Source organism: Octodon degus, unplaced genomic scaffold (assembly GCF_000260255.1).
Source record: "Octodon degus isolate 3935 unplaced genomic scaffold, OctDeg1.0 scaffold00019, whole genome shotgun sequence".
NCBI lineage: Eukaryota > Metazoa > Chordata > Mammalia > Rodentia > Octodontidae > Octodon > Octodon degus.
The window spans coordinates 8,967,139-8,980,580 of NW_004524595.1; the positions used below are offsets into that span (position 1 = coordinate 8,967,139).

At 53.8% G+C, this 13,442-nt stretch overlaps 1 protein-coding gene across 5 annotated transcripts in view; it reads right to left on the bottom strand.

The window, feature by feature from the left end:
• The window catches only part of Klhl29 (kelch like family member 29), a 277,679-nt gene that overhangs the window by 123,819 nt on the left and 140,418 nt on the right, over positions 1-13,442 (bottom strand). For all 5 annotated transcript variants that reach the window (XM_004627461.2, XM_023711012.1, XM_023711015.1 and 2 more), the window contains one exon: positions 4,288-4,617. In XM_004627461.2, coding sequence (XP_004627518.1) covers positions 4,288-4,572 — 285 coding nt within the window. In that variant the 5' untranslated portion in view covers positions 4,573-4,617. The remainder of the gene's footprint in view (positions 1-4,287; positions 4,618-13,442) is intronic.

Sequence of the window (13,442 nt, forward strand, 5' to 3'; positions counted from 1 at the left end):
TTCCTTCCTTCCTTCCTTCCTTCCTTCCTTCCTTCCTTCCTTCCTTCCTTCTTTCCTTCCTTCCCTACCACTGAGCCACATCCCTAACCATTTAATTTTGACACAGGGTCTTGCTAAGCTGCTAAACTGCCCAGGTTGGCCTCAGACTTGCAATCCTCTTGCCTCAGCCTTCCAGAATGCAGGGTTATAGGCATGTAGCATTCACCTGGCTACTTAATTATTATTATTTTTTTTCTTTTTGCTACTGGGAATTGAACTCAGGGCCTCACACTTGTCAAATAGGTGCTATGCTGCTGAGCTATATCCTCAACCCTGGCTACTTTAATTCTTTTTAAAGTGCTTTTTTTGAGGGCTTGCCAAGTGGCAGGTATGGTTTTAGATTTTTCTGCACATATTAATTTAAATAACCCTTACAAGGAAGACACCACTGTTGTTCCCATTTTAGAGACCAGGAAACTGAGCTTCAGCTCATTTGTGGTGGAGCAAGGATTCAGTCCTGGTTCTGTCTGACTTGAACTTAAAAGCTCTCACCAGCTGTGCAGATGACCAAATTTTCAGCTTAAGTTTCCCTCCTGTACCATGACAGATAAATGTGCCCATTTTCTGGCCTGAGATTTGGAATTTGCTGTCATCTAAGTGGATGAGAGATGGCGGAGTTATCATAATTATGTTGCAATCATGGTTACCATGGTGAATGCATGCAGCCGGGCAGCCTGGGGTGAAGAGCTGGCCTGGCAGCTTCTGGGTCTCTCCAGGTGGCCTTGGTAAGTAGGGAGGCTACATTTTCTTGAGGCCTCACTGTTCTTACCTGCAGGCTTAAGCTCTAGATGCATGTGTCCCTCCCCACTTCTTGGACTCTGGGACTTCCTGTCCTAGAGAGTGATTTGGGTGTGCTGAAGGGTGGGAAGGTTAGTCACTGGGCCCCAGGTGACTCAGCAGCCCAGGAGCCTGTGATTGTCCAACTGGCCTTTCATCAAGATTCCAGAAATCTTTAGGCCACAGTGAAATAAATGAAGGAATGAACATTAACTCAGGCCTGAGGGTGGCAGTGACAGAAAGAATTGTCATCTCCTTGCTAACCAGCCCCTGGGAGCACAGCCAGGCCTCCTCATTTCAAAGAGCTGTGACCCTCAGCCCAGACCTAGAGGAGCAGACCCTCGCCCTGGGAACAAGCCAGTAACCCACAGGCAGGAAGAGGTGATGTTACCCCACCATCACCATCCAAATGTCCTGGAGCCTGTGACCTTCATCCTGTCCCCTGCTTAGCTAAGTGGAGGGTACTAGGGCCTGGCAGTACTGACCCTTGTATGTGGGCAGCTTCCTTGGGGACTTGCCCTGAGTCCCTAAGAGTGGTCCTGGCACACAAGTGGCACAAGAACCTTGACCATGGATGCCAGGCTGGCCCTTTCCTGTGGTCTCAATATGCCCCCAGGCAGGAGAAACATCCCATCCCATCCCGGCTTTTACTTAGCAACTTCCCTTATCTTCTAATAGGGCATTTCATTTTGTGTCCCTGCTAGTCTGTCCTCTAAGAAAAGGGCCTCACAGCCTAAAAAGGCTTCTAATTTTTTTCCTGGATGGCCTGGTTGCCTGGTGTGCTGTTCCATCTCCACTCTGGGTCTGCAAGTCACCCTCTGCCCTCCCCTCTACCTTCTAGCTCCTTGTGGCTTCCATGTCATCTTAAGGTCCAGTAACCAAAACACAAATTCTTTCCCAGCATGCATGGGGCCAGCTCCTCAGGTGAAGCTGACCTTTTTATCTTAGTGAGGTTAGAACCGAACAATGGTCCTCTCAGGGGGATGGCCTTATCCTGTGGGCCACGCCTGGTGATGGTGATGGTGAGGTGACGTCACCTGCCAGGTCCTGTTCTGTTCCAGGCACTTTGCATGTTCCTACTCACACTATCCTACAACACTTTCAGTGGGCAGGGACTGCTGTTTTTGTTTTAGGTCCAGACAGGCTGGGTAATATGCCTGGTCACTCAGCAAACAAACAGTTGCTTGACGTTTCAAGCCAGTGTATCTCCACGTCTGGTTTTATCCTCCTCACTAAGCCACTTCTGTCAGGAACAGAAGAAATACTCTGAGTCTCCTGGTTACCACAACCTGGTCACAGGTTTGCAGTACACTGGCCTGTGAGCCCCTGAGGGGACGAGTCAGCCCTTGGCCACTTAGCAAACAGCTAGAGGACCAGGAAGCCACGATGCCTGGGCCTGGGCCACCTGCTCCCTGGTGTGGAGCTGGCATGGGTCAGACACACAACGTAGGAGCCAGGCTTGTGGAGGCACCATAGCCCACAGCGAGCGGCAGGGGCCCAGATGAAGCTGCTGTTGACAGCAGCTGCTATCTCCCCTCCCCTGCGCTCCCTGTTCTCCTGAGCACTCTAAGAACCCAGAGCCTGATCAGGCCCAAACAAGCACCCTGCAGGTATGAAGCTGGGCTGTGATGGTCACACAGGAGAAGGCATTTGCCTGCTCTACTGTCCTTTGCTCGGGCACTGACTGTCCTTACAGGCCTGAACTTTTGCCTTCTCTGCTTCTCCTGGACGCTGGACTCAGATCTTGTCCCAGCTCTTGTTCTCTGCCTGAAGCTGGTTCTTTTACTTCCACATGGCTGTGGTCTGGAGCTCAGCCAGTCAGGGCTGGTAAATACTGAGCTGCTTTGGAGCAATCAGGAGCCATGTGGCAGGGCCAGGGTGTCCTATAGAGAGCCGTCAGCACTGACACACTTGTCTAGCAGAGCCCAAGCCTTGGCCCCGAGTACCTGATGATACCACCTCTGAAGAGGCACCTATTCTAGGGACAGAACCATCAATGGGGTCCAGCCTGTCTCCCACCTGGAGTCCTGGATGTTGGCTCCAGAGGCTGCCATCTCCAGATGGCCAACAGCTGGCTAAGCAGAGTGCCTGCCAGATGTGGCCATGAGGCCAGTGGCTGGTCTCGTGGGTGGGGGTCACTCATTTGGAACAGGCTGGGGCTGGTGCCCAGGGAAGAAATGATTTTGGCTGGGGTCGGGGGGGGCAGCATACCCAAATAATCCTTCATCTCCTCTCCTGTCCGACATTCCTTTCCTTCCTGCCTCAGTGGGAAGGGTGTTTTCATAACAGGAAAATAAAATCAATAAGGCACTGCACCAAGATGTCAGCATGCTGCGCTGGCCTCCAAGAGCTCCATTGTCTCGGGCCTCCGCCGGGCTCTGCAGCCAGCAGCACTCTCCCTTATTAATGGGAAGCAGGGCTGAAGGGGGGTCTGGCAAGTCACAGAGACAAAGGCACAGCACACCTGGAGCACTGGCCGGCCGCAGTCACTGCCACTCACAATGGTCTGCCCAGGGCTTCCTGCCTTTAATTTCTCCTGCAACTTTTATGAAAGCTGGGGATAGGGTGATGGTGGTGGTGGTGTGATCCCCCCCAGGCGGGTGCATGCCCACACACACACACACACACACACGCACGCACGCACGTTTGCATGTGTGCAAGCCCTGAGTGGGCTCCTGGGAAGCAGCTCTGAATGGCTGGCAGCGGCAGGGAGGCCTGTGGAGCCCTGCCCTGACCAGAGGGCAGGTTGGATGAACGGGCTTCCTGCCTGGGTGCTGTCCCCCCAGGGCTCTGAGCACCAAGGAAGAAGAGGCCCAGCTCTGAGGCTTGGCGACATTCATGTCCACATTCTGTTGAGCACACAGACTGGTTTCTGCTGCCATTCTGGAGGGTGGAGCTGGCTCTTCCAAGAAAAGCAGATCAACCTGGACCGAAAGGCCCTGTGGCCAACTGCCAGGTGGCCAGACCCTGGGAGCAGCTTGAGCAACAGAGTATCTGGGTTCTAGCTGTCGGTGGTGTGGTAAGAAGCTGCCCTCCCAGGCTTGGGAGGCCCAGGAAAGAGCTTAAGCATGTGAGTACACAGTCAGGTGGTGTGAATGTGCAGGGTAGGTCAGAGTCTGCTCACGAGCCCAGCCACTGAGGGGCTGGCAGGGCTCTGGGTCTCCTATTTAGGGAACTTTACTGCCAATCTGGAGTTTTCCTGTTATTTTACTTCTTAACTAGCCTTTAGTCAGCATGGTACAGGCCCACAAGCAGCCTCAGTACCTGCTTCTTTCCCTATAAGTTAGCCCTGAGAAACCTCATGGGAAATAAGCCTAGAGCAATCCTCCTCAGAAATGGTTTGTAGCTTCCTGCTAGGGAGGCCAAAGCTTTGGGAACTCTGATTTGGGAGACCTGTGGTGCTGGCTTGGGCCCATGGGAGCCAGCGACCCCTCTGTTGGGCTTCTTCCCAGAGAAAATGCCAGGTCTTACCTTGGTGGTGACTGCAGATGCAGAGCTGGCAACAAGGCTGGTGATGGCCTCGCTGCTACCCGTCGTGCAGGGAGCGGGGGCCGTGGCCGGCGTGGGCAGCCGGGAGGGTACCACAGGCAGTGGCAGGAGGCCGGGCCGGGCACTGAGGCTGCTGGCTGTGCTGCCACCGGCTCCTGAGGTGACGCTGCAGATGCTAGTGGTCCCATGGGTCCCGTTGACGCTCCACTCGCGGCGGTCCCAGCCTACCCGGTAATCTCTTTCAAAGCGGCTGTGGTGCCGGGACATCTCCGTGGGCCGTGGCGGCTTCTCGCAGGGAAACAGAGCCCGGACCTGCCAGCACAGAACAGAGAGGAGGACAGTTTAGACAAACAGCAGCCCTGCTTGGACGCGGGCAGCAGCCACAACCGGCAGCATCCATTCAGCCTCTGCTCCGGGTTCACTAATGGCTTCCAATCATTAGCTCATTTCAGAATCGCAGCAAGCCCATAAAGCCAGGATCATTCAAAGCCCCACTTCATAGATGAGGAAGAAATGGTCTCTGCAGAATCAGGTGGCAAAGTGTAGCAGGCAAGATTTGAACCCCATCGCAGTTTAAATCACGCTTTCTGTTCAGCTGTGTCATACCGCTTGAGCAACATGGACACGCACATTTTAATTATGGTAGGCTTTTCTTTCCTGTCCATTTCCCACTGTGAAACACAGGCACTGTGGGCCCCTCAGGCCACACCTTTCTGAAGCACACAACGTGCCTGACATCTGGAACCACTGTATAGAGGACAAAGCAATCTTGACAGCAATCTGATCTGCACCTTACAGAGCCTAGGAGGTGTTGGGGTATGACTGTCCCCAGTTATGGGCAAGGGAACTCACGGAGAATAAGTGGTCCCTGCATCGTGGAGCTAAAAGTGAGGAGGCCGGGGTGCTCAGCTGCACACCCTAGCTCAATGCTTCTGTGAGGTGGTGGTGGCATCTGGGAGCGGAGTGCTCCCTCAGAGCCCCAGCCTGGGACTCAGTCTGGCCCCCAGAGCCTGTGCATGCTGGCCTCGGCTCACCAGATCATCTCCCACTCATCGTCCTGAGTACTCAACAGAAGGCCCTTTGGCGTTGTCATGGAGACCCAGACACAAACGCCACGGTACTGCAGGGGCCTTCTGAGTCACCAAGGATTGCATGCTGCACAGTGTGACCGTGACTTGGCTGCTTCTGCCCAGTCAGGGCCCACAGCCAGCCCCATAAGAAAAGGAGGGAAGACCCAAGGGAGGTGGATTTAGCTGCAGAGGGCACGAGGACAGAGGTCAGAGGGCATGGTAGTGCTGGGGCAGGTGGCAGCTTCAGTGGGGGTCTGTCCTGCATCTTTCAGCCCCACCCCTGATTGTGGCTCAGTCACAATTTGGTTTTCTTTGGCCCTGTTTCCTTTCCCACTTGATTCCAGGCTGGGATGGGCACTCCAGGAGACAGGGCTCCTGGCTCCTTTTCTGTGCCACCTGTTGATTTCTGGAATTGCTGGCCAGTAGGATGGACAGGACACTTTCTTTTTAAGCTTCTATACAGCCCAATTCTCCTCTGTATTGTACTCGTACACCAGCTGTGTGGCTGACCTGGCTCTGGGAGCCACTGAATCCTTTGCTAGACATATGGGGGAGACCTCAGCCCCTCTACCACCCGGGCTGAGGCAGCAGCAGAGGTGATCAACACCTCCGAAGATGGATATGCATCCCTGTGTAGCTCACCATTACACTTCCCAACTCACACAATGTTGCAAAAATTCTTTTTTAAAATAGCTATTCAATATTCCATGCTGCAAGATAAAAATCAACTTCCTCTTTGATGGCCTCTCATTTACTTTTACAACAGAGACTCTCATCTAATCTTAGCCCTACTCTTTATCCCGTTCACTCTGGACTCTGATCTGATGTTACTTCGTCTTTGGCCATTCCAGGGAAATTGTTCAAACCAAGATCATGAGTGTCACCCAACAGACTTTGGTGCCCTTGTCCCCTGGGCTTTCCTCCCGTGACATGGCTTATATCTTTCTCTTTCTGGAGCCCTCCTCTGCAGGTTCTGTGACCCTCTGCCTATTCTCAGCCTTTAAGAGCTGGGACTCTTGGGGTCCCATATTTTCCTCTTTCTGCTCACTCTACACCCACCCTTCATGACAGCAGACAGGCCCACCTGCGACGTGCAGGGTCCCACTCCCAGCTCTTCTCTTTCCTAAGCACCTGGCTGCTGCTCAGCTGCTCACACTCCACACGTCCCCAGATGAACTCATTGTTCTTTTGCCAAAACACCCATCATAGGAATTCCCTGTCTCAGAGAGAGAGAGAGAGAGAGAGAGAGAGAGAGAGAGAGAGAGAGAGAGGCTCTGTTTCTGTCTCTACCCCCACATCCACAGAGGGGTCGCAGATTCCACTGTCCCTGCAGATCTCAGAACTACCCTGCATCTGTATTGACATTGTATTGTATTATTGCCCACATTGGCTATTTCCACTCATCCTCCTGCGCCCAGCCTTGCCCTTCAGCCATTCTCCAACCTACTGGCAGTCTGATTTTTTTAAAAAGCACAGAGTGTGGGGCCAGGGATATAGCTCAGCGGCATAAACACCTGCCTGGCAAGTGCAAAGTTTTGAGTTCAATCCCTGGTACTGAAAAAAAAAAAAAAAAAAAGAGTACAGCGTATGAGACTTTACTTGCCCATACTCAAGTTCCATCCTTCAGAATAAGCTCTTACCTCTTCCTGTGGCCTAGGAGATACTGGAGGGCCTGGGCTGGCTCAGGTATTGCAGACACCTGATTACTTATTGCAGACACCTATGGATTCTGAAGGCCTTGCGTCTTTTCCCAAGCTTGGTCCAAGCCCATGTAAGCCTTTGCCAGGAATGGCTTTGGCCCTCTCCCAGCTAAGGACAGTCTTCTGTGACAGCTCAGCATGGAGTCTTCCAGAAGGTGGCGCTGACCTGGCCCCTCTGGGTCCAGTGAGAGCCCCTCCTTCCCCCGACTGAGCATCCAGCACCTGCCCTCACCCCAGCATCCATGGCTGCTGCACATCTGCCACTGTCATCAAGTTCCAGAACTTAATGTCCCAGCAACCAGTGCTTGCCAGCAAGGAAGGGCATCCAGTGCATGTGTGAATAAATACATGTTTAGTGTTTCTTACTTGAGAAACATTTCTAGAAAGGACAAATGTATTTGTATGAAAAGGAGAACCTCATTCGCAGAAAATTTCTGATCAGCAGTTCCTCATGCAAAGTCAGACCTAAACCACCCAGGATGGATCTGGAAAGAAGATCTCCAGAGTTCACCTCCTAAAACCCGAAGGACTCTCAGCTACCACTGCTGTTGAGTTGGAATCACGTGTCTGGGCTGGGCAGACAGGAGTGAGGAGGAGGCAGAGACAGCTTCCAGAGCCTGGCCAGTAAAACACCTTCTATGACCCTGTCCTGTACTTCCCTTGCCATGCCAGGCAGGTGGCACGGCTGCCCCTTCTACTGTCTCCATGCTTGGAACGCAGACATTGTTAAGGCATGGAGTCTGACATCTATTTGTTACCTTGGCACAGCCCTGTCTGGACCGAGTGATGCATTCATCAGTCCCACATTCCTACAAAACAGCACGGATTACCTACAGTCAAGAATATCATCTCCTGCCAGCTGGTGAGGATGGGAGACAGGGTAGGCCATAACCTGACATGCTGAGACACACTCAGGTGCTTGGAGTGTGCATGGGATCAGGTCAAAGGGGTCACATTGGCCCCAGTACAACCTGAGATGCCACCAAAGCCTCCCTGCTGGCTGACTTGGGCACCATCTCCTGGAGCTCCAGGCCTCCGCCTTGCTCACAGTTTCAGTGCATTTGAGAAAAGCCAGCCCTGCAACCTCCGCCTCCCATCATCCTCAGCCCCTTGCCATCTCTCTCTGTCTCCTCCAAATGCCAGAGAGGAGGTGGGGACTCAGGCAGCTGGAGGCCACACAATCTGGTTTCACTCTCATTAAGTGTATTCAAAACAAAGGTCAACTATTTGCATGCCAGTGCTTGGGTCAGACATCATTCCTCAGTTTAATTTCCCCTTTCAAACAAATGAAAGAAATGTGTTGCAGTTTACTCTGAGTGAGACGGCAGAGTGCCAGCTCCAGAGATGGCAGCTTAAGTATTTCCTGCTGGGCGCAGAGCCAGTGTGTCACAGAGGTCCCCGTGTGTACGCACGTGTGCCCCGGGCTGTGCGGCAGGAGGCACAAGCAGCACACGCGCAGTGGGAGGAGGAGGCAGCCCTGAGTGGACAAGGGGCTTCCAATCAGACTGGTCATGCATTTGCAGACAAAACACAGAAACATGCTTCCCCGCCGAGGCAAGCACCTTTCCCTGGCAGCCTGCCTGGGAGCTGGTAGAGCCTGGCACAGAGCCTTGCACCAAGAAGTGGGGCAGTGGGAACAGCAGCTGTCCCTGGTGTGGAGGGGAGGGTTACAGAGTGTGGGGGTTGCATGGGGGGGTGTGACCTTACAGGCGCCTGTTCACATGACACACATGCATGAAGAAGAAGCCTGGAGTCTAGAAAATCTTGCCTTGGTGGGGGGAGGCAGCTGAGGTCCAGGTCAGGATGGTTTGTGCTGCTCTCTCTTTCCTGAGAGAAGAGGGACAGGCTAATCTGAAAGGTCATTCAGAGACAGGCATTTTACATGCGAAACCCGGCCCTGAATTTAGGAATCTATTTGCAGAGAGGCTGTTTCTCATGGAAGTACTGTCCTCTGAACTGTTCTTAGGGAAGCTGGGCTGTAAGAAAGGAGGGAAGGAGGCTGGAGTCTTCCTGGGGAAAGTAGGACCCCTTCTTGTACTTGCCAGTGGCTTCCCATCTGGGGAGCCCTCTAGCCCGCACCAGGCATGCACCCCGTCTTGCATGCTCATTGTCACAGCAGCCCACACGCACACATCCAGGCTGTGCTTCTCAGGGTGAGGTCTGGATTCCCAGAGGTTGGTGCTCTGGCCCTGCACACAGCTGGAGAAGCCAGGTCAGGCCCTTGATTCTCCACTTCCTCTGTGGTAGATGCAGCCCTCCCTTGGTGGAGAGGAAGGAAGAGCCACCTTACAGGACTGGGGCCAACACTTCACCCTGTCATGCTCCCAAAGGGCCAAAGTGCTTCACTGAATGCTTAGGCATTGATCTTGCTGTACCTCCGCCCCCAGTTCAGAGCGACCTGTAGATGCTTCAACACAGATACACCTTCAAACTGAAGGCAAAGTCTCCGGCACCCCCAAATGTTGCAAAACCATACTGATCAGCTTGGGTAAAATTGTGACATGAAGCCAACTAAATAAACATTCGGATGCTCCATCACAAGAATCACAGCAACCACCATCTAGGTGTGTCCATCAGCATCGGGTCCTCCGTGGGTGAGGGCTTCTTTCCCTTCTGCTGTTCATCTCTGGCGGAGGGTGAGGGCCTGACTCTCCGCTTCTTCACTCCTGAGAGATGAGGTGCAGGCTCCCTAGATGGCTCACGTGCTCCCCAAGTGTCCTCCACTGGGAGTGTCCCTGGCTTGGCACCACCACAAAGGTGCTTCCCTCAGATTTCTTAATCATTAGGTGTGGACAGAAGTCAGAGGCTTCTCTGCCTGCTGTCAGATGGGGCCAAGTCCTCACTGTGACCAGCACTGCTTGAAGCCAGTGCCCCTGGGACTTATGGGAACGAAGGAGGGACCAGCAGTCCCAGGAGGCTCTGTTGGTTCCTTCGGAGGAGATAGCCATGAGTTAATGAGAATCAAGCAGAGAAGATAAAGTGGCCTTGGCCCTGATGCCTCTCACCCATAGCCTGTCCCTCATGTTCCTACCATTTTCCTTCACAACAGAATGAGGATGAACAAGTCTACTTGCCCTGGGTCCACTGCTGGGATCAAGCAATGTATCCTTCAGCTGTCTGCCCACACCCAAGAGCCTTGTCCCTGAGTACTGGACATATTTCACAGCTCAAGGGGGAAAGCAAGGACTTGCAACTCCAGACCTGCAGGAGTTGGTAGGTTTCTGAGACGAGGACACAGGCGATGGCAAACCAGATCTGGTGTCTGATACTGAGACTACCTGGGCTATGCAGCTGGGGACATTGTGGGGTGATCTTGCCCAGAGCTGTGGAGGGCAACATGTTGGGGGTAGGGAGAAGGTCATCCTCAGTTAAACATCCGTGGCGTAAGTGCCTTGTGACCCTAACCAAAGGGACTGCCTACCTTGATGGATGGGGTCTACCCTGAAGCTCAGGGTACCTCAATGGCCAGGCATCCATGGCCTGTGGACATGCAGGAAAGGGATCAGCTCATGTCCAGACTCAGCCCTGGCATCTGTGCTATGTCTCTAAATTTTTACCAGCTTGTGACTGGGCTCCCTTCCTGGACGCTTGCTAGACACTTGCTAGATAGCAGATCAGCAGCCCTGCTGCACAGATTTGCCTGGAAACCCTTCAATATGAATAATTCATCAGTAAATAATTAAGAATCACCACGTGCCACAGTGAGTCTGTGCTGTCCGTGTGGGGCCAGAGCCCAGAAGGAGGGGGCGGCGTCCAGGAGCCCCTGGCCCTGGCCCCTGAGGACCTCCGCCCGTGAAGAGATGCTGTGTCCACCTCAGCCCTTGGGCAGGGTGACTGTGGCCTGTGTCCAGTGACATGCTGTGTGTTCTGGATGCTGGCGATGGCCCACAGGCATTAACATGCATGGTGTGTACACACTGCACGCAGGATCACAGGTGGCTAATGACCCTTTCCCTGTTCTTATCATTAAGACATGCTGAAGGAGTGGGCTGCCGGCTGTGAGGGCCCCGGAGGCGTGATTAATCCACAGGAAGGCAGGGGAGCCCGTGCTGCTTCCAGACAGGGGAGCCGAGGTGGCTGGCTGAGGAATGAGCCGCGGACGTCCGGGCCCGATTGGAAAATGGATGATTGCCTCATTTGGGAAAGATGTGCTGCCAAGCCGATTGGAACGGCCTGTGCCCATCTTTATTATTTTCCTTTCCCTCTCTGCATCTTCTAGCCTTTCTTCTGGAACAAAACACTGCAGCAGCCAGTGCAGCATCTTGGCAAACGCACCACAGAGGAAGCCTCCGGGGCCTCTGGGGGAGCACCCTGGCTACCTCAAGGTGTGGCTGTTGGTGGGAGCCAGGGATGCCATGAGAAAGGCCTCCCTGCTTTCTCAGTGGAGGCAGCCTCCTCCCACCCCCCCATCATCTGGAAACTCACCTCTGGCTGGGGCTGGGGCCAGGGAGCCCCCACTCTGGCCCTCCTGCAGGAGGCCTCTGACCAGCCCCTCTCCTCAGGGAGAGCATGAAGCAGATTCACCTATGCCCCAGGGACAGACTGACAAGTCCCACCCCTCACGGAGTTCTGGCCCTTTCCTGAGCTCAGAGCCAGCTCTGCCTCTGCTGTGTCCACTGTGCCTGTGCACTGGCTGTGCACCCAGGGGCAGACTGAAGAGCTCTTTCCAGCATGGAAGGCCCTGCTGTGCATGGCTAAGATTGAGGGAGAGCTCCCTGGGAAAGTGGTTTACAAAGGGCAGACCCTGTGGGCCCACCTGGGGTCCCTGATGGTGGCTCTCTGAATTCTGGCCCACCCACCTGGCCTTCCTCTTGGCTCTGCACACCCTCAAGGTGAGGTGCCTGTGCCCTCACATGGGCACAAAAGTTATGGGCATGGGGGTCCTGTGGATGTACACCTGGCATATGACCCAAGCTCTATCTTTTGGACCTGAAGAAACCAAGGAAGCACTGGGATGTTACCGGCCAGTGCCTGCCTCCTCATTGCTCTTTGCAGGATGAATAACCTGAGGCATGGTTATATTTTTAGTTTCTTTGCTTAAAATATCAAGGCCCCAGGTGCACAAAACATGGTATTGTCGTCACATGCCACTTCTGGTCTTCTCTTCCTAACCACGAGGGACACTGTATGACCTCCTCCCTGGCTGTCACTGGTCACCTTACCACCTAGCCCTCCCCAGTGAGATCCAGCATGGAGACTGCTCAGCCCCAGCTAGAGTGGCTCAGCCAAGCCTTTTGGCTTAGTGGCTGGAAGGTTCCAGCAACACTTGCTGCCAGCTCTGGGGCTCCAGGGTCTGGACCCACCTAAGCAGCCTCCCCTAGGCTCACCAGACAGGGGAAAGAGGGGAATCAGAGAGGCCAAAATCCTCTTAGAAACCAGAGCCATGACTTCCAACCTCTGCTTCTATTCCAAGGCCCCAGCTGGCATGAAGCTGGATAGTAGAGGACTTCACATTATTGTCTTGTTTAAATAAGACAGGAGCCTGTTCCCTCCTGACCAAAGTTTGTAGGGAGACTTCCCAGGGGGGCTGGAGCCACCCTCTGCAGTGGAGGGTGCAAGTAGCCCCCAGGGAATGGGAAGGGAGCCTCATGTCGAGGTTCCACAATGGACAACACAACAGCAGTCTGGCTTTATGGGGCTGCACCTCTTACCCTTTGTAAGGATCCTTCCCCCCCCCCCCCCAAAGAAGAGAGCTTTATTGAGATATGGCTGACATGCAAAGAGCTGTAGATATTTAATATCCACAACTTGATGTACTTGGAGATAAACATGCGCACTTGTAACCATCAAACCTCTGTCACTATCCATGCCTTGATGTATTTTTCACCTCCCCGTTCCTTCTGCCTCCTTTCTTTTCTCTGCCGTGATAAAAGGCCTTAAATGAGGAGGTTCCGGTCAGTGGTAGAAAGTCTCAGCTATGTGAAAGAAATAAGACCTGGACAGCCGAGAACAGGGCCATGATGAACCGCTGGGCGCTGCGCTGTGTGGTGAGCGCCTCTGCGAGGTGAGCGCCTCCGCGTGGTGAGCGCCTCTGCGGAGGGCTCTCATGGACCATGCTCTCACCATCCAGCTCCTTTCAAGGCCACCACACCATTGGCTTCCTAAGATCCCAATGTCCTAGGCAGCGAAGCACTCATACTCCAATTTTACAAGTGACAGAAACAAAGGGGAGGAAGCCTGGGGTCAGGCAGCAGCACCCCACCACCTGCACTGTCAGAAATGCAGACTCTCAGGCCCCATCCAAGCCTGGGAGCCAGAATCTGCATTTTTAACAGCTCTGGATTAGCAGGCTGGGATTTAGCCCTAGGACCAGGCATCCCAACACCATGCTTAGCCCCGGGGCATGGAGGTATTTTGGGAAAACCCA